The sequence below is a fragment of the Sander vitreus genome, chromosome 9 (genome assembly GCF_031162955.1).
Source record: "Sander vitreus isolate 19-12246 chromosome 9, sanVit1, whole genome shotgun sequence".
NCBI classification, from domain to species: Eukaryota; Metazoa; Chordata; class Actinopteri; order Perciformes; family Percidae; genus Sander; species Sander vitreus.
The window spans coordinates 15,500,720-15,521,865 of record NC_135863.1 but is presented as its reverse complement, the minus strand read 5'-3'; the positions used below and the strand labels follow the sequence as shown (position 1 = coordinate 15,521,865).

At 40.4% G+C, this 21,146-nt stretch overlaps 2 protein-coding genes across 2 annotated transcripts; both read left to right on the top strand.

Moving 5' to 3' along the window:
* The first annotated feature begins 1,007 nt into the window (after positions 1 to 1,007).
* Positions 1,008 to 9,867, top strand: ftsj3 (FtsJ RNA 2'-O-methyltransferase 3). Its single transcript, XM_078258887.1, has 21 exons — positions 1,008 to 1,171; positions 1,355 to 1,460; positions 1,930 to 1,976; positions 2,158 to 2,237; positions 2,481 to 2,580; positions 2,875 to 3,069; positions 3,174 to 3,289; positions 3,508 to 3,612; positions 4,990 to 5,090; positions 5,193 to 5,279; positions 5,383 to 5,529; positions 5,803 to 5,938; positions 6,186 to 6,379; positions 6,520 to 6,637; positions 6,790 to 6,871; positions 6,970 to 7,114; positions 7,244 to 7,341; positions 7,594 to 7,696; positions 8,523 to 8,706; positions 8,935 to 9,029; positions 9,170 to 9,867. Exons 1-21 carry the CDS (start codon positions 1,105 to 1,107, stop codon positions 9,438 to 9,440), a joined length of 2,577 nt encoding a protein of 858 aa, XP_078115013.1. The 5' UTR covers positions 1,008 to 1,104; the 3' UTR covers positions 9,441 to 9,867.
* Positions 9,868 to 10,528: 661 nt separating this feature from the next.
* Positions 10,529 to 20,593, top strand: clcc1 (chloride channel CLIC-like 1). Its single transcript, XM_078258886.1, has 10 exons — positions 10,529 to 10,996; positions 11,124 to 11,231; positions 12,293 to 12,403; positions 12,549 to 12,770; positions 13,431 to 13,571; positions 13,668 to 13,767; positions 14,418 to 14,515; positions 15,641 to 15,787; positions 15,878 to 16,462; positions 19,316 to 20,593. The coding sequence occupies exons 1-10, from the start codon at positions 10,865 to 10,867 to the stop codon at positions 19,418 to 19,420; spliced, it is 1,749 nt and encodes a 582-aa protein (XP_078115012.1). The 5' UTR covers positions 10,529 to 10,864; the 3' UTR covers positions 19,421 to 20,593.
* The last annotated feature ends 553 nt before the right edge of the window (positions 20,594 to 21,146 follow it).

The following is a 21,146-nucleotide window of genomic DNA, read 5'->3' as shown; positions in this document are numbered from 1 at the left end:
ACATTCCTGGACACCTTACATGGCATGCTCACTAATGTTCAGAGACCAGAGCAGATCAGAGGCCCGTTTCAGAAAGCAGGTTTAGTGAAAACTCTGAGTTTGTTAACCCTGAGATGAGGGAAACTCTGAGTTTTCCGTTTCAGAAAGGGAGGTTATTTAAACCTGAGAGAGAGAGAGAGAGAGAGAGAGAGAGAGGGGTTACTCCAGTCCGTTTCAGAAAGAGAGGTAACTTAACCTCAGAGTCAGAGGTTAAGTTACCTCTCTTTCTGAAACAACCACAGTTTCCCTCATCTCAGGGTAAACAAACTCAGAGTTTTCACTAAACCTGCTTTCTGAAACGGGCCCCAGACGTCATCATATGGGACAATGTTAGTTTCCATAGGGCTGCTTTGGTCCGCAACTGTTTTACAGATCACCCACTCTTCACTGTACTCAAACGACGAAATTGTGTGGTCGGACCCAGAGAGACGACACGATGTGAATCAGTGAATTACTATTTTGTGTTTTGACTTTGGAAAAAAACACTTTTGTTTGTTTTGATGTGTGTAAATAAACACCATACTTGAAGTTTGGATCCCTGTATGTTTACAGAACTATGACAAAAGTATGACCTCAAACTGACATAGCCTACCTTGTGCACAGAGAAAGCAAAAGCCAAATGTGTTCTTTATTCATGCCATCAGTGTGTAGTTGGCGCATTGTGTGCTTATTAATGTCATGGCTTGTGTTAACTGTTTGATACGAAAATACAATTTTTACGAAGGTTTTCTTATTTGTGTGTAGAGTTTTACAAAAATAGCCAATAGTTCCAAAAAAAAATGTGCCTAAGCCATCACAAAAAACTGTAAGTGACTTCTTACTACTGGATGTTATCAGGGTTGGGCTACAGTTTAAGAAGCGTCATGGATTGCATTCTGCGATACAAACAGCAGGTGGCGGAAACGTCCCGTAAGCAACGGGGGCAAAAAAATCCGAAGAAGAAATACGTGCAGTGTGACGTTAAACGTCTGCGCCGAGACAGCCACACGTGTTGTTTTCATGGACGTTTGAGTGCCTGGTGATATTTTTGTGTTAGAGTGAAGAGTAAAAACCACAGCGAGAAATATGGGGAAGAAACTCAAAGTCGGAAAAACCAGAAAAGATAAATTCTACCATCTGGCTAAAGAAACAGGTAACGTTAGAGTACCACTCCTAGAAAACATAAGCTTGAGACTGTAACGTTAAGCATTGGAGTAACGTCAGATATCAGCATTAGCAGAATTGCTAGCCAACTCGCTAACACTAAATAAAGGTGTGCTGCATCAGGATTTTGGAGTCGCAGCTGTCTGATAACATCGTGTTTTGTGTTTTTCAGGTTATCGCTCTCGTTCTTCCTTCAAACTCATCCAGCTCAACCGTAAATTTCAGTTTCTACAGAAAGCCAGAGCTCTGGTCGACCTGTGTGCTGCTCCTGGTGGATGGTGAGCTGCCTGTCACCGAACAGATGCTAATTACCTGTTTTAAAGCTGGGATGCCCACACTTTAGAGACATAGAGGGACACAAAGTAAACGCTGGTTAATTTCATCCTGTGAAACGTGTAGACGTTCAGAAAATCTTTCTACAATCTGTTGCTTTCAATAAATGTTGTAGTTCAACCCTACTTCAGTAACGTTATTCATTTAGGGTTGTTAATTGTGTTATTACAAATTTGTTCTTTGGACAGTTGGGTAAAGACCAACAACAGCCCTCCAATAAGGGTACTGGACACCATGATAGAAGCAGGAACTCTGGTATTCCCAAACAGAATACCTGTTTATACATAAGTACCCTTTTTCGAGGTCACAAATGGGGCTATGTATTTGAATGTCTAAAAGGTAGAGATGAGAAATGTATGTTGTGGAATATAGGTAGCACAATGAATACACTCATGATTCAAAATCTCCTTTCAGGTTGCAGGTTGCGTCCAAGTTTATGCCTGTATCCAGTCTCATCATTGGTGAGTGTTATGTCATCAGTATGGTTAGCTGATAATAAATTGTTCTGCCTCTGCTAAGGCTTTTGAAGTCAGTTGTTTAAATAAGTCTCATTGGTTGTTTTGGAATAAACTAATTGCAGTCTAATTATTGATTAGTAAGATACGGTGAGACAAGTTTTTAAAAAGTGTTTCCTCTCGTCAGGTGTTGACCTGGTGCCCATCAAGGCCATCCCCAACGTGGTGGTGCTGCAAGAAGACATCACCACCGACAAATGCAGAACGGTGAGGCAGCTACTGCAGAGTTCAGCACGTCACTGAAGTAAAACCGACATCAGGGTCCTGGCTGCAGTGTTGCATACACTGATCTACACAGGATAATCAATTTAATAGCCCTGCAAAAAATATGACGCTGGAGACACAGATGATTGTGCCATGGCATTAAACGCCTGCTCTGTATAGTCACAAACTATAGGATAGTTCTAAACGTGGGTTTGTTAAATGTGATACTGTCTGTCCCATATACAGGCTTTACGAAAGGAACTGCAGACTTGGAAGGTCGACGTTGTGTTAAATGACGGAGCTCCGAATGTGGGAGCCAACTGGCAACATGATGCCTTCTCACAAGGTAGGTGCAGCCAAAGCAAACGTTTGCCGCTGAGTAAAGCAGTAAGTAACCAGCTTATTTATAAGTGCCATGTGTCTGAAAATATTAATACATAAATAACTGATAAAATGACATCTTTGTACAACATTTGAATGCAGTTTGAGAGGAAAATGAAATGTTCTTACCTTTTATTTCCTCTTGTGTTTTTGTGTCCAAATCACATCCATGAGTAGTTTATAAGTGGCACCTGTCATAATGGATCGTATTTGAACCTAATGTCACAAAATCTCACTTTGTCCCTTGCTTCATCTCCAGCTCATTTGACCCTCATGGCCCTGAAGTTGGCCTGTGACTTTCTGACCAAAGGTGGTACTTTCGTCACCAAGGTCTTCCGCTCCAAAGACTACCAGCCACTGCTCTGGATCTTCCAGCAGTTATTCAAGAAGGTGCAGGCCACCAAGCCACAGGCATCTAGGAATGAGTCCGCTGAGATCTTTGTCATCTGTCAGGGTCAGTGGCAGCTACATATTACAGTCTGTAATGAAAAGAAAAACGTATTTCTTTAGCCACTTCTGCAGATTACATCTAAACCAAATTTGTCTTTTTCTTACCAGGTTTTGTTGCCCCAGACAAAATCGACAGTAAGTTCTTTGACCCCAAACATGCGTTCAAAGAGGTAGAAGTGCAGGCCAAAACTGTGAGGGATCTGATTCCTGTCAAGAAGCCAAAGGCATGTACACTGTACGGGATAATTGAATCATAGATTAGCCATCATTTAACAGATACTTTCAACTTGTTTGGTCACAATACGCACACCAAAATCGACATTCATATGTTGAGGTTGTCGATATGGTGTGACCGTTCATTACCGTCATATATTCATGACCGTCCAGATTTGACACCAATATCGCATGTTTTATTGACCAAGCAGCTTTACTTTTGTTCCAGGCCGAGGGATACACAGATGGTGATCTGACACTCCACCACAGTTTCACAGTGACGGCGTTTCTGAAAGCTGACAATGCCATAGACTTCCTGGACAAAGCCAGTGAGGTGAGATCTCTGTACTACTTTAACTTGTCAAAGACCGATGCTGGAGGTCTGCAGTTTCATAGAAAATCCTTTTTAAAATATAAATTTCAGCTGTAAGTGGAAGGATGTTGAGAAAAATTTTAGATTTATGAAGAATTACTCTGGACCGGATTATTAGACGCTACAGTCCATAGTACGATGTATGTAATGTAGGGCTGTCAAACGATTACATTTTTTTAATCGCGATTAATTGCTGAATTTCTATAGTTAATCGCATATTTTATCACATGATTAAAATTCTATTATTTTGCATTTCAGAACAGTTTTTAAGTACATATTAACAATCGAAAGCAATTTTTACCAGTGTATCTTGATTGGGAATCAAATGAATGCAAAGAAAGTTACTTTATGAACTTGATTTTAAGATTTGTAATTATTTATTTACTGTAAACAAAAGAAAAATGTGTGAATCTGTCATTATTGCACAATTCCTCCAAGTACCTAACTAAAAATCACTATCCTTACTAGAGTCAATATAGTGTTTAGTAACTCCTAAATAATGTTGATTACTCACTGACGTCCAGTGATCACCGGTTAATGAGACAACGTTTGCAGCACCTTGCAGCAGTTCCAGTGTGGCTGCTTTCTCCGTGTGGTACAGGCCGTGTATCCGTGAAAACTGTCTCCCTCGATGGCAACGAGACAGGTCAGAACATGCCAACCGTAGTACGTCTTTAAGACCCGAGTCCTCTACGATGCTGACAGGTCTGCAGTTAGTTGCCACCCGTTTCGCAAGAGCTGTAGTCATTTTTTGGGATTTGGTTTCATCCACATGTTGGCAAGTAGCACTCTCCATAATAGTGCTTTGCCTGAGTGGGTAGCATGCTAGCGGGTAGCATCACTTTAACTGTACTACTATGCTTAGCTCGTAGGTGGTAGCTCAAGCTTGACGTGCTTCAGTGATATTTTAATTTGGCTTTACACAATGCACATATGGCTTTCGACTTGTCTACGAGCCGTCCGGGAGTTTTGGAAAATAAAAAGCTCCATTCAGATTGTGTTGCTGCTGTCTTTCTCCATCATGCCTGCAGCAGCAGGATGTGTTAGGAGAAAGTGGCAGCTTGATGATAAGTAACGGTGCTGCAAAGGGTCAAAATAGTAGCCTGTTAGGCATGACGTGAAGTGTAAAATAAATTAATAAATGCCGGCATGCGATTAAAAAAAATTAAACGCGTCAGCCCTTAATCGCGTCGCGATTAACGCGTTAACGCTGACAGCCCTAATGTAATGTAAATTGACTGACCTCAGTGTGAGAGAGACAGAAAGAGAAGGAGACAGAAAAGAAAATCCTAAGAAAAAGCCTACCTGTACCATTCTTACTCTGTCTTCCTCCCTCAGATCACCTTTGACAACATAGACCTGCAGTCTCACCCGGCCACCAGTAATGAGATAAAGGAGTGTTGTCGTGACATCAAAGTGTTGGGACGCAAAGAGCTCCGGTAAGTCAGTTTTTCAGTACTTTTATTTATTTTTTTAAATATAGGAGAGATAAGTGACTCAAGCATTCGTGTGTGTTCTTTTCTCCATCCTCACATATGCAGCCTGCTGCTGACCTGGAGGTCCAAGCTGAGAAAATTCCTGGCCAAAAAACTGAAGGATGATGCCAAACAGCCTGACCCGGACATCAAGTAAAGTCTTTACAGCACATTTACAAAAAGCCACTTAAATGTTATTGTCTTTGCCAGAATTTGTCATAGGAGATTGAAAAACATCTCTTTGCTTTGTTTTTAGCTTGAGTTCTGATGAAGAAAAGGGTGCTTCAGAGGACGAACCAGACAAGAAGAAAGAGAAGCAGGGGGGAGAAGAGGATGACGAGGAGGAAGAAATGGAAAAGAAACTGGCAGAACTGAAAGCGGAGGAGGTGGCTGAGCTCAAACGGTATGACACTTAAATTGTTCAGGATTACTATTTTCTTTCTACTCAGGATTTTACTTTTTCTGTTTGTTGCACTACTAAGTTGCAACAGACCCCACAAGCAGGGTTGTGAAGTAGTTGTTACGATGTGCTTGATTGAACCAGCAGCACTTTGATAGACCTTATCATCTTAACCTCTTACCCTTGGTCTGGTTTTAGTGGAAATGTATGAAATTGGAACTTGCGGTTTTGACATTTTAAGTAAAGACAGTTTGAAAAACTTTCATGCTTCATCAGGAAGAAGAGGAAGCTGCTGAAGGAGCGGAGGAAGCTGAGGGAGAGGGTGGAGCTGAAGATGGACCTGCCTGGCGTCTCCATCGCAGATTCCAGTGACTCATCCATGTTTTCCCTTGGCACCATCAAGAAGCAAAAGGTGACGCCAAAACACAGACGCACACGTACAGATGCAAAGCTCCTTTTTGGGCTTGGTTGGTAACATCTTTATATGTAGACTTCATTCTGTTTGGTACTTTTAAGTTGTTGACATCAGTTGGTGCAGATTTGGACTCATCTACTGCCAAAAGTTTTTTCAGTGGCCCTTTGGCTTTAGAGGTTTAAGTCAAACAAATAAAGCTTCAGTCTACATAACTTAATAATTGATATTCACCTCTCTTCTTCAGGCGCTCACTGATATATCCAAGGGGGACATGCAGGTGGCAGACACCCTGGTAGAAGAAGATGAAGACCTTTACCTGTCTGAGGAAGACGATGACGAGGCGGATAAAATGTCCCTGGCCTCTGACTTGGATGATGACGACTTGGAAGAGGTGGAGCAGAGACAGAAAGAGCTGGAGAAGAACGCACCAAAGAAGAAGTAAGTGAAGTAATACTGCATGAAACAAGTCGGTCCACTATTATTACTAGGAAATTCTGTTCCTGCCATATTTTGGAAATGACATCCTACTATTGCAGAAAGAAGTGTCATACCCTCCATAATTAATTGTACTTTTCCAGAGTAAAGTTCACTGAAGAGGAGGAGGAGGAAGAAGAAGGGCAGGATAGTGGTTTGCTGGTGGAACTGGAAGGAAAAGATGAAAAGAAGGAACGAGAGACCAACCTGTGGTTCAGCAAGGTTTGTCCACTTGTGCTCTCATAATGTAATGGATACAATGTTCATGTTGACAGTTGCACAAACTGGTGGCTGTGTAATGATTTGTCACCTGCAAATGAGTTGATTTCTGTGCGACCTGTGACCTTTGACCCTGCCGTCTTTTTGCTCTGTAGGGCATCTTCTCTGAGATCGACCTGGAAGGAGACGCAGAGAGTGAGCTCCGACAGACCGAATGGCTTCAGAACAGAAAAACAGGTAAACGTTTCACATTCATGTATTCACGCATCCAAAACGGATTTTCCATACCTGAGTGTAAAAAAAAAAAAACATTTTTGGATCTTCATTTGGAAAAGGCAAAAAGAGGAAAGCTGAAGAAGAAGAGGAGGAGGAGGAGAAGGAGGAGGCGGCTGCTCCACCAGAGAAGGAAAAGGCGGGACCTTCAAAGCAAGCTGAAGAGGAGAGTGACAGTGACTCGGATGACAGCAGCGACGATGAGAAGTAAAACCTAATTTCTTGTGGCTGTCTATGCTGTTTTCTGTTCTAAATATATGGATCCAATTTGATTCATACTATTGACAATAAGTAATTGCACAAATAAATCATTTAATATTTTGCTCCTTGTTCAAGGGATATTCTCAAGATGAAGCAGGTCACTAAAGGGGCTGGTGGGATGTCGGGAGAGGCGAATGACGTTGACCTCCAAGTTGTTCCTGTAGAAAGCATCAGTGAGTATGAGATGCATTCATACTCCAGGGGGGGTTTAGCTGGTGAACTCCAACCTACACAAATCCTAACATAATGCAAGAGAAACGAGGCATCTTAAATCAAATGTCATCGACATCAACTCAAAAGCAATTGCATAACCAAAACGAGAATGAACTGTTCTCTTCTGTGCATGCACATGCAGCCAGTAAAAGTGCTTCATCTTCATGTTTTTGTGTAACCACGTGCATGTGTGTGGGTCCTGTGCTCCTCAGGTAAGAAAGCCAGGATCCTGGATGCAGAGGGCCTGGCCCTGGGCTGTCAGATCGCCACGTCTAAGAAGAGAGCCAGGGACCTGTTGGATGGCTCTTTCCACAGGTGTGTGAGTGCATGTGAGGTATCCCAATTGTGTGCCCACTTTTCAATCAGTTCAAATTGTCTCTCAAAGCTTACAGTAAATAAAGTATCAGGCTGAAGATGTTCTTATTTTCTACAAATTCAACAAAGTATTGTTCCTAATAACAAGTGCCTGTATTGCCAATATCATTTTTACAAACGTATAAATCAGCCACACATTTGCACTGGGTGACATGTTCTGTCCTATGATGGACATGGGCACTAGTTTGTTTTTGACTCAATCCCCCATAGAAAGTCCTGCTGTTTTTTATTTATTTTTTTAAGATTATTTTTTGGGGCATTTTCGGCCTTTATTTTTGACAGGACAGCTCAAGACATGAATGGGGAATGGCATGCAGCAAAGGGCCGCAGGTCGGAGTCGAACCCTGGCCCGCTGTGTCGCGGAGTAAAACTCTATATGTGGGCGCCCGCTCTACCACCTGAGCTATCTGGGCGCCCAAGTCCTGCTGTTGTAAATACTCGCTTGTGCACCTAATGTGTGAAAATAAAAATGTACTGTATATTTGTGAACCGTTTTTTAAAGATTTATATCTTCAGTAGGAACAAATTGGCTTTAGGGTTGAGTGCCACAAAAACATAGTAGGGAGGACAATAACAAGTATAGAATAACACCAGACTTATTTGAAAACAATGTGATATATCCTACTGCTAAAATCTGTGACCAGGTGCCACATGCAGTAACACCACAGTGTTTACATCAGCCTTACACACACAGTATCTAATTCTAAAACGGGTACATGTTTGAAAGATGCCTGTACAGCAAGCTGATTGTATGATGCTCCTGCAGGTTTGCTAGCTCCGAGGAGCAGTGGGATGTACCGGAGTGGTTCCTGGATGACGAACGGAAACACCGGAAGAAGCCGGTGCCGGTCACCAAGGAGATGGTCGAGGAGTTCAAGCAAAAATGGAAGGAGATCGATGCCCGACCCATCAAACGAGTTGCAGAGGCCAAGGCCAGGAAGAAGAGGAGGGTAAGATCTAAGAAATGTACAACGGTGCAACAGTTGATGGAACATAAGGCTGACAATGCTAAAAGATGATCGGACATAAAACTGGATCTTTATTTAAAAAATCACTACAGCTGATAGATCTGTTTTTGTTTTCGAAACAAAAACACCTTGAACCGTTTTAATTTAGGGAACCTCAGGCAAAGTATTTCTGTAGATCTTGATTTGTAAGTTTCTCTTTGACGCTTCCAGATGCTGAAGAAGATGGAGCAGGCTAAGAAAAAAGCAGAGGCAGTTGTCAACACAGTGGACATCTCTGAGAGGGAGAAGATGGCTCAGCTGAAGGGGTATGACATCACACATGTAGTGTTGGAGCCACACTTCAAAAGAAAATGACGACTCCATTAAACTAAATGCTTCCTTGTGGATAATTGTATCAATAACACAATTTCAATCATTCTGTCTTGTCTTTTTCCCATTCTGTCAGTATCTACAAGAAAGCCGGCCTGGGAAAGGAGAAGAGAGAAGTAACGTACGTTGTGACCAAAAAGGGAGCTGGCAAGAAGGTGAGGAGGCCCGCCGGCGTCAAGGGAGCCTTCAAACTGGTGGACGGACGCTTGAAGAAAGACATGCGGGGGATGCAGAGGAAAGAACAGCAGGCTAAAGGGGGCAAAGGAAAAAGTGGTAAAGGAAGAGGAGGACATGCAAAGGGTGGCAGAGGAGGGATGAAAAGTGGTAGAGGGCGAAGAGGAAGATAAATTTGAACCCGTAGCACTCTCAGTCTTGCCTTCCTAACTATTAAACATTGCCTGGTCTCATGTTGCAGGTATGGAGCTTTGTGAGCTAAGATGCCACAGTTTGGGCTCTTGTATCATGTCCAGAGGCTAAAATGAATTTTGGTCATTCAAATGGATGTTGTCTTTTTTTCTTTAGCAACTTTTGCTAAGGTTCCTGAAAACCCATTTAGATATGTTCTGTGGGTACTTAAATACTGGTGTTCTCTGTACGTCTTTCTGAAGATGTAGATTAGTTGTCTTGAACTATGTAAACGGAGTGGTTTCACTCAACAGCTAAACTGTAAATGGCAGAAATCAAGTTAAAAATAAATGTGTTCTCCAGAAATGTTGCCATTAATGTAAATATTATATACACATTTTTGCAATAAATGTTTTGTTGAATCTTTAATTCAGTGTTTCCTGTGATTATAAAAAAAAGTAAATTCTTTAAGAACCTTCATTCCTTTAACTTTCTTGACTTTTTAGAGATATGTGGTCCTCACAGGACAGCAACGATACAAACATGATCTTATAGAATATGATGCATTGCTGTAGATTAAACTACCCAACAGTGTAAAAAGGAGTTTAAATTGGCACAATCTTAAACCTCAACAGCAGTGAAATAAATTGTACACATTAATGCAGCAGTAACATTAATCCAAAAACACTGACAGGGAACAGTTTGCTGCACACGACTACTTTTAATCTGAGTACATTTGACTGATAATACTTACATCTATTACTCAAATTAAGTTTTCAAATGCAGGACTTTTAGTGGAGTATTTTCACAGTGGGATATTAGTACTTTTACTTCAGTAAAGGATCTGAATACTTCTTCCACCACTGACTATGACTTATCTTGAGTGAATGTTTTTTTTTTTCTTTGTAATTTTCTAAATAATTTCACTTAAATTATCTTTTTCTTCAACCTTTGCTGAGCACTTGTCATCACATAATTTTATTCTTCCAAAGAAAAACCAAATAGATTAAAATTTAATTTTTGACTAAAATAATATATAGGCATACCGTTTCCTCTGAAATTCTTTTTCCCTTGAACCTTTGCGACGTTGTATCGTAAAGCGGCTCTGGCAGCCGTAAAACTCCAAAGAAGGAGAAGAAGCGGCTGTTGTGTTTGAGTGGAACGTATTTAATATTCAGCGTGTTATTGTAGCATTCGCGTATCAAAGTGTCTTCAAAGACAAATCTTAGTCGGTGGGTCTGAAATGATGATAGCAGTTACCATTACGTTAGCTTGTTGAGTTAAGTTGTTAACTCAACTTTGTTGAATAGCTAACGTTAGCCACCTGTACTTGCTTTCACTTTAAAGTATTGGAAGTTATTACTGCAGCTAGTTAGCTCTAACACTGGACGGTTAGTTGGGAAAGTACCATCGTTTCTCTAGCAGGATGCTCCTCATTGTCCTGGTATGCAGCCTGTCTCTGGCTGCCACAGGACAGCAGGTGGACAACGACTGGATAGACCCCTATGACATGCTCAACTACGATGCTAGCACCAAGACGATGAGGAAGCCTGCAGAGGTTGGGTGATGTTAAATGTCAACACTGGCCGAATTGCATTTGCTAACGTTGCAATTGCCCTAATTCTCTGAAGCTGTGTTAATATCTCTGCTGTGATAGTTAATGCGTGTGTATGTATGGCTTGCAGCCAGCAAACTATGACAATGTGCCAACCAAGAGAAGAGAGTATACTCAGGACCACGGCCAGGTGGAGCCGACGCCGTGTAGCAAACAAGTAGAGGCTCTACAGAGACAGGTTTGTGGTTCGTTCTGGAGGAAACCAATTACTGTACAAGAGTATCTACAGCTATACAATGGCAGACGATGTTCTCTGCAGATAATAGCAATCATTTACATCTTTAATTACTGGCAGATTCAAACAGTAATCAGTAGATGTCTGAATATAATTCAATAAAAATCAATCAATCATATTCTTTAGTGCAACAGAAACACAAGTTAAAACAATTGTGCAAAATGGTAGAAGCGTTAACTTCTACCAGAAAATGTAGGGCCTATCTAGCAGAGGACAGACCCTCCTGATTGGACAGACGGACTGTCTTGTCTTTTAACAGGAAGGAGAGGTGAAAAACACGGAAAAGCGCCTACTTTTAACAGAGAGACAGTCCGTCTGTCCAATCAGGAGGCTCCGTCCTCTGCTAGAGGATGTGCCGTTTTCCTTGTTTGCTGTCGTGTTTTCCTAATTGCCGTTGTGTTTTTCTATTTGCTGCTGTGTTTTTCTATTTGCTGCTGTGATTTGCACTTCAGGGCCACCGTACTTACGTGTATTCATAAGTTTGAATGTTAGCTGTTAAATATAAAATAATATAATTTGATGTTGTCATGTTTCTGTCTAAATATCAAGAATGCTATGCAGCAGCAGCGCAAACTGTGAATCATGACAACTCAAAAAGCTCCCCTATATGTGATTGTCATGATTGGATGACTAGCTGCCAGTCAAACACCTTGCTATGGCAACCCGTAGCCTTAAAGACTCCTTACCCCTACCTTGTCTTTTCTCTTCATAAAGACTGGGTACTACAGGTAAGAGTACTTTATCTTGGGTGTAGAAAAAAGTGACTTGATTTGGGACTTGATGTGCCTTAACTAAGGACTCAACTTGATATAACCTGTGACGTGACTTGCCCCCAAAAAATAAGACTTGCTTGAGCAAAGATGACTTGTTCACAACACTGACAACAATACAGAAAACCTAAAAACTGGTGCTTGACGTGACAGGCAGGCTTTAGATGCCTCAAAATGAATGAGCATAAGGTTACTGGACACATCGGAGACACTGTTCTGCTTTGCTTTCATCAGAATGAAGAACTAAACAAGAGAATCACGGCCATGTCTCAGCAGCCTTCATGCAATCCAGTGTTCAAACGATTCCTTACCAGACTCCGGAAGGAAATACAAAGAGTTGGTTTGGTATGTGGTCAATTCACAAGTATTATGCTGTGTTATGTGGCTTTGAATATGTCTTTGCTAATCTTAAATGCATTTTACTGAACCTTTCTTTTAATCATCATGTGGCCTACATTTGACAATGCTACGTGTCCTCTTTGCTCCCCAGCCCAGTGACTCCACGGACATCCTCTATGATGCCACAATCGGCCTGTCCTCACAAGCCATGGCAGAGATTCAGACACTTCTGGAGGGTGAAGACAGCTGGAGAACAGGGGCTCTGGACAATGCCATTAGTCAGATCCTGGTAGATCTCAGGCCGCATGACTATGAGGCCTGGAAGTGGCGTTTTGAAGACACCTTTGGCGTGGAGCTTGACACACTATTAAAAGTAAGCCTCATTTGTTAATCTGAAATCTTTGTTTGTGGGTCTTTACGATACTTCAGTCATGTACTACAATTAACATCCATAGTCAAAGCTTTAAAATCAGAGTGTAGTCTTATTTATATATATATATATATATATATATATATATATATATATATATATATATATATATATATATATATATTTATTATTATTTTTTTTGCATGTGTCATGAACTGTGTATTGCAAACTGGAGTACCTGGTTTTTGTAGAGAGAAAATGTAAATCTTTAATGTCTCTTGCACACTAGATAACTTGTAAAATCCACCAGAATTGTATAATACCCAAAAGCTCAAATGTAATGGCAGAATAAAGCAGATTTCTGTGATTGTTTTTTTTTTCCTTAAGTCAACGCAGTACTCAAACAAGAACCTGTTGCCGCTTCACTCTCAGTGGTATATGCACACAAGTAAACGGGTCGGCTTTCTCCAGTAAACTCATTTCTTAAACATCATGTAGCAACTAGAAACCTGGGTTCCATAATCAGGTTTGGGATTAGAAAAAACACAAGCTACATTTCTCCTGCAGAAAGACAATTTCTTGGCCATGTGTGCGGGTCAAATTGTACTCAAAAATTGTAATTCTTAAATTTGATTGTAATTGTTCGATCTGTTTGTGTTCCAGATTGGGCTGGGTGTCCTGGTCATAGTGGCCATCATATGCACTCAGCTGTGGTCAGTGGTGTCCTGGTTCATGCAGTTCACTAGACTGTTTGCTGTCTGCTTCTTCGTCAGTATTATCTGGAACTGGCTTTATCTGTACAAGGTGAAATTCCCTTGCTGTTGTTTAAATGTCATTCAGTGCTTTTGTTTAGACAGATAAGTTTGTAATACCATTAAAGGTTTTTTATTTTTTTTTCAGATTGCCTTTGCTGATCACCAAAGCAACCTAGCGAAGATGGATAAAGCCTATGAAATATGCACTGGAGTGAAGAAAATTGACTGGACTGATAGCTTGAAAGGTGAGCCAATTACGTGTGTGTGTGTGTATATATATATATATATGTGTGTATGTATGTATATATATATATATATATATATATGACGATTTTTTTTTTGTTTGTTTTTACTTATTGTTGCTCCATTATCATTTGATACATTGTTAGTATGAAAATATTGATTAAAGCAGCTTCAATCCATCTAACAAATTCCAAATCAAGAAATGTGAAGATACATGGTTTTCACTGCACTGCGATGACAAAACATATGATGATAATGTCCATGCTTCTTGTTAAATCCATGATGTAATAACGTTTGGTACTTTTACCACGTTGAAGTTTATTTCAAAGCCCCCTGTTGGGATTGATGGATTGATTTGAAACAATGACAATAAGTTGTGGCCAGGTGTGTATCTTTCTGCTGATCCATATATGGGTCCGTTCACCACCACTGACCCATTCACATCAGTCAAACATTGCTTAGTGCACATTAAATGTGCACTTTAGTTTTTACTTCACCGCAACCCACTTGGATTTGGGTCGGGCACGCCTTTGCCCAACTCTGGAGATAGTCCATCTCGGGCGCTACTCGGCCCAACTCGGCGTGTTTGAACTGGTAATGCGCGACTTGCGGGCCAAAAGTGCTACTGTTTTTTTTTGTCGTATTTTTGCAGAGTGGTTCAGAAGCACCTGGACTCTTCAAGGTGACCCTTGTAAGAAATACTATGAAGTCCTTATGGTCAACCCCATTCTGATGGTACCTCCAACTAAGGTATGAAGGTCACTATTATGGCATGTATGTGTTACGAGTCCCAGGGATGAGTGCCACAGTATCTGAAATGTAACCTGCATGAAAGCAGGTAAAACGGGAACAATGAATATACGGTGCGTCTCGTTTCCTTCCAGATTGCTTCTCTGGTTGTTTTATTAAACGACTCAAAATCATGTAAACATAACACATTTCTGTTCTAAGCATTTCAGTTCTTTGTCTAAGTTCACTAAAGTCCATCACTTAATTCAGTATACAGTTTAAAGATATGTGATGAACACATGTCCGTTGATTTTCATATTTAATAAACATCTTTAGTTAAAAGTACATCAAGCCATGCTACTAGTGCAAATATGACGTCACCGTGGAAAAACGCCGACAGGACAGACTTACTTTCTCTCTGTCTTTATACTTGTCAAAATCACCAGAAACATTTAACAATAAAGCCTAACCTTGTAAACTGGATATTTCTGGGTTATTTACAGTTTACCAACCTGTATGAAAGCAGGTAAAACAGAAACAATGAAGATATGGTGTGTCTCATTTCCTTCCAGATTGCTTCTGATGAAACAGCAGAGGTGCCGCTCTCTTACCAATCCCCGCAGCCAAACGTTCCGCCTCACTGCTACCCAAAGAAAACCGCATTCCTCACTCCATTAGTGTAATGACAATTAGTTTTTTCCCCTAAATACAGACATAAATGTATTCCATAACCCAAAATTATAAGCATAATATTTACTCTTTCATTTGATCACATAAATGTGGTCACACTATCTTGGGTGTGCCACATATGTGTTTTCAGTGCACGTATAGGCTATATTATGCTGCATAATAATACGGTTTGTTACAAGGCTATCGGCTAACTACACAAAGTCCTCTCTGAGGCATCATAACATAAAATAAAACATAGACAAAATGTTGCATTGCTGTTTTATTTTCCAGGTTTTTAGGCATTTATTGAGGAATTAGAATGAAATGTTTCATGCTATCATATAAATGGGTTCCCATTCGACATAAAGAGTCATCCTGAAGTTGACTATTTTAAAATGTGTATCAGTTTAGAATATATTTATGGGTGTGGCAATGGCACACACAAAGTTAACATTCTAAACGTCCCTCTCTGTTTAGGCAATCGCAGTTACCATCACAACATTCATCACAGAGCCGCTGAAGCATGTTGGACAGGGGATCAGTGAATTCCTTGTAGCCCTCCTCAAAGATCTTCCAATCACACTGCAGATCCCAGTTCTCCTCACTATCGTGATCGCCATTGTGGTAAGGACTCTTTACACTCGCACACTACGCAAATAAATAATATCGGACAATGTTTCTCTATGCTGCTATATTTATTTAACTCTTCTACAGGTATGCATGTATGGAAGTGTGCAGGCATCGTTCCGGTATGGCATCACTGCACCTTTCCACCGCCCTCAAAGGGATCCACCTCCTCCACAGCTGGAGCACCCGCAGCCTCACATCCAGGAGATCGAGGACGGTGACCACTTAGCAGGAGGGGACGCACCACAACATGCCCAAAGGCACAGAGTCAATGATGGCAGATTACAAAGGAACCAGGTTCATCAGAGGCGGCCTAACAGACCCAGGGAAGAGCCAGCCAAAGTGGTTGTGGAGACACTCCGCACTGCCGGGCCTCCCTACAGTGAGGATGAGACGGATGCTGTGCTGCGTGAGGCGGAGCAGAATCCCTCCGCTGAGTCAGATTCAGAAAACCTGCAGGAGACACAAGAGGATCTAGAAGGAGAGAGCGCTAGCAGTGTTGCTGCTAACACAACCCAAACAAAAACTAAACCCACTGAATCAGATTCATCTCCATCAAAGACTAAACCTCTGAAAGAGAATGAAAAGCTTTCTCAAGATAAACTCAGCAGAGACAGTGGAGCACCCAAACCTCAGCCAGCAGGAAGGCGGCCTTTACAAACTGATGTTCAGGTGAGTTCTTTTTAAAATACATTAACTAAACTAAATCATATTTACTGTACCTGACTTTAGACATACAATAGTGCTTCTTAAATGAGATGTAAACTTTAAAGTACACTGTTTGTCATGTTTTAATGCTTCAGCTTTGCACTAATGGGATGGTGAATATTCACATTGGACATAAATTGGTAAATAAGTATTTAATAAATAGTTGTTTTATGATATTTTTTTTATTGTTTTGTGTTTTTTTTCTGTTGATAGCTGTAAAGCTTGTCTTGTGCTTGTAAATGTGTTTTATGTACACGTGGATAGATGTTATAGCTTAATATGCATATTTATTTACTGCCACAACTCTTACATTTGTTTCAACTTTAATAACACAAATTACACTGTATGTGCCGTGGATTTTAACTGGGATGCCATGGCAACTGGAGCTTGATGATATCCAAAAGTGCATGAAATAAATCTTTGATTCAAATTTTAGTTAACTAGTTTTAGCAATTAAATCATTTTTCTCTGTAACCAGAAATGTTGCTTTTTTCTCCTCCCTCTCATCAGTATAGTCATGGTTAAAAATGTGACATTTGTGAACAACTAGTACTTAAATCTATTTTATAATTTTGTAGGTATGTACCGAATCATCATTTTTTTTTATTTTACATTCAAAGCTTTTATTTAGGTTTTGGAATAAAGCTTTGAATGTCTGTCTTTGTCACCCTACCGTTCTTTAATGACTATAACTCAATAACTCAGTTTTGGCAACATAAATACCATAGAGTAGGGCTGCACAATTAATCAAATTTTAATCACGATTTTGGCTTCCCACGATCAAATTCACGTGGTCGAGCGATATTTAAAATGCTTCATTCCGTTCATAGAACGCTCTGTATCAAAGTTTTTTCTTTTTCTTCCAAAGCTCCGTAAACCACTGTCTGATCACGTGCCTCCATGTGCCAATCAGAGTTGTTCCCTGCACCGCGCAGCTTAGTTTAGATGTTAACAGTCATAGAGGACAGAGTAACCTGAGGAAAATTCCACAACAGATGGCAGTCGGTCATAAATAGTCACGAGGTTTACCAGTTTACCAGTAAACGCAACATTTTGTCCCGTCTGTGTTGTTTTTCAGACAACAGCAGTGACCAGTGCTAGTTTGAGTCTTTTAGCTCATAGCTTTAGCGGCAGACTGTTACTGTACGTCCCGCTGTTGGAATCCTCTACAGTGAAATACAGTCACACTACACCGTTTAGCTGTCAGCATTTTAGCCGTGTTTAATCCAGTTACTACTGTAGCTAAGGGTAGGCTAACGTTACCTGCTGTGTAACGTGTTATTAGTGTTTACTAGCGGGACATGCAGCGATGTTTATGTTGTCTCTAACGTCTGTTTTGGAGCATCAGAGCGCAACGCAGACATTTAAGTGGCACCGTAATCCGCGTGGCTATTTCGTCCGGTAGATACCGGGCACTGGTGCCCTATTGGCACCGGATTTTAACATGCGCCGTTAACGTGAACAGAAAATTGCGTTGCCTGTATCTTTTCACGGCAAACGCGCATGTTTGGAAAGCAGTCGCACAACAGCTGAAATGGCATACTCCTTACATAGTATCCTTCAACAAAGGAGGAATGTAGCACAATGTGGATGTATTGGCAGGAATGTAGCACAATATGGATGTGAAAGCAGTTATAATTAGCCTATGTGACAATACAATTTTATTTGGTTAAAATCAACAAATAATCGTGATAATTAATCATGATCAATATATTGATCAAAAATAATCGAGATTATCATTTTGGCCATAATCGTGCAGCCCTACTATAGTGTATGTAAAGATGGACGACGCGTCTCCACTTCCTCCCATTGTACAAAAGTGAAGCCGAAATCCCAGAGTCTGCGCAGTAGTGATCGGGCGGAGGAGCCGTGGTATCAAAGCCTTGGCCATACACCCGCTAGACCAATCATGAGTCAATCACAGCTGTCAATCATGAGGTTTCGCCCCATTTTTTTTGGCATCAAATAACTAATAAAAACCAAACTTATCCGAAAAATTAACACATGAACAAACAGAAACCATCTTCGGGCATAATTTATTATTTACTATAAGTTATGATTTATTTTTGTAGTTTGGTCCATGTACCATCCGCTAACATGGAGGGGGTGGGATTTATGATGTATACTGCAGCCTCCAGGGGATAATTGACATGTTTTGGCTTCACTTATACAGTTTATGCATCAACCCCTGATAAATGCGTATTAAATATGTAGGCAGCAGTGTAATGCAATAAGGGCATAAAATAATGATAAAATAATAATCAAGCTCTTAGACTTGTAGCAACATTATGCTACGACAGAAACAACGCTCTGGAGTTATTGGAAAAGTTTGGATCACACAAGTCAGAAACAATCCTAAGCAGCCACCACTTGAATCCAATTATGCAAATAGTATAATACTAATAATATTAGTGTAGCCTAATCTTTATTTGCAACTGTGCAGAAATACCGACTTTAAACTGAATAAATAGACAAGCAAAAAATGTGCGCAAAATTTTAATGTCAACATTACTAATGAAGCTTCGAACTATTCATCACAACTTCCTTAGCAATAAAGAGGTAGAATTTCACTGCATATGAGTACATTTAGTTCATGAATCTTCATTGGCATTTAAAGGGTTTTAGCAGCAAATAACATAACCCCTTCTCTTTCTAAAATGTAATGCAACTAAATATCTAATGATTTATTGATTGACATCTCTAAATATAATGTACTTTGGTTTAAGAATGTACTATTTGCTGCTACAAGACATTTTTTATTTGAGCATGTAAGCATTTTTGTGCAACATATTTCTGATGTAAACCCCTTCACTACAGGACCTACAGGTCTCAGCAGAAGACGGGACCTCCTCTGTCTCACTGCCGTCCATTGAAACTGTCGGAGTTCCTGTTCAGGAGACATCTGCAACATCAGTGGAGTAGGCAGCTTCTCCATCGGTCAAAGCTGAAAGCATAAATGCGAAGTGATGCAAAGAAGACTTAATAACTGACTCAGTCATGTTTAAATGTGCACAAACAACGTTTTGGAGGTAACCCAATGGAGAGAGCAGCCCAGTTTTGCCAAGTAACTTTACCTCTCTGCCCTGCGGTGCACTGAATGTGCCTTTCCCTGAGCAGAGTCAACAACACAGTTTAGTGAATCTGCTCATTATTTCATGATGATTTCGGCTCTGCTGTATTTCCTCAGTTAGAAAGAGCCAAATGTTTGATCGACCGCACAGCCGCCACAATAAAATGGTTATCAGGGAAAGGGAACGGATGCTGTTAAAAACAATGTTTACTTGGTCTGGTGTTTCTATGTTTTTTACCCATGGGTCAGGAATCACGGTCACCGTCTTTTCCTAGTTTCACTGTAATGATAACGAAAGACTAATTATAACAATGAACTAGTAATAATGTTTGAAATTTTGAAAGTTAAATATTCATTTGGATTTTGTAATTTTAAAAGGGCAAACCTTGTAAAGCATGACAGGATTACTGACAGCATGAGTGGCTGCAGTGGAATTCATAAACCAATTTGTATATTAAAAATGAAAATCTCTTGTAGCAACCTGTTCCCAAAGAAAGAAATGTAATTGTTAATACTGAATTAGGCAGCAATACTTAAAGCTGCACCAATCAATCGTTCAGCTCATTGTTTTGGCTTTCAGGCCCGAAACTTTACTGAACCAAACGGCAGACAGACTGGGGAGCATTTAGCAGCTAAGGAGTCAGATATTTATCTCAGGAGTTAGTGAAGATTAAAACCGATTAGATTTGATTTCAAACATGTTAAAAACCAACAAGACATAGCAAAAGAGATTGAATATTGGACTTATGTACATCAGGTGGACAGAAACATGAGTCCAAATGAATGATAACGCTGCTTATTGTCTGCTGGATGTGTAAATAGGCAACTGCTGCTAAAACGTTCATTACATCAACTTTACAAGGTGATCCTCTATCCATGTTGTGCAGTTTATTTTTACTACCCCCAAATGGCAAACTGTATATGTACATTTTCCAATTTAGTAGCCAAACGTTATTACAGGTGTGTGACCGTAAATCTTATTAATCAGTAATAATCAAATACAAATAAAATTTTGTTACAATGAATTTGTTGCTTTGTCAGTGTGAAGCTTTTGGATTGTGACAGCCATGGCCTGAGGCGTTATATTTTCAGGTTGTCTGTCTGTCAATGCGTCTGTCACTTTCTTTTTTTAATTTTTTTTTTTTTTTTTTAAAGATAATTATTATTTATTTGATAGGATAGCTGATGTCTTGAATGGGGGGAGAGAGGGGGAATGGCATGCAGTAAAGGGCCGCTGCGTTGAGGACCGAGCCTCTGTACATGGGGCGCATGCTCAACCAGGTGAGCTACCCAGACGGGTAGCTATATATCTCGGGACTCCCTGGAGAGAATTTTTCAAATTTGGCACAAATGTCCCCTTGGACCCAAGGATGAACTGATTAGATTTTGGTGGTTAAAGGTATGGTGCGTAGTTTCTGTCGCCCCCATGAGGAAGTTTAAGTAATGACAACAAAACTGTCTGCTCACCGTCCCCACTCCTCCACACAGTTGCTAGTAGCCAAGGAGGACACGGAGGATTAAAAAAGCATGGACTCTTCAGAAGAGGTAATTATCTTCACTCGACTTTCTGCGCGCGAA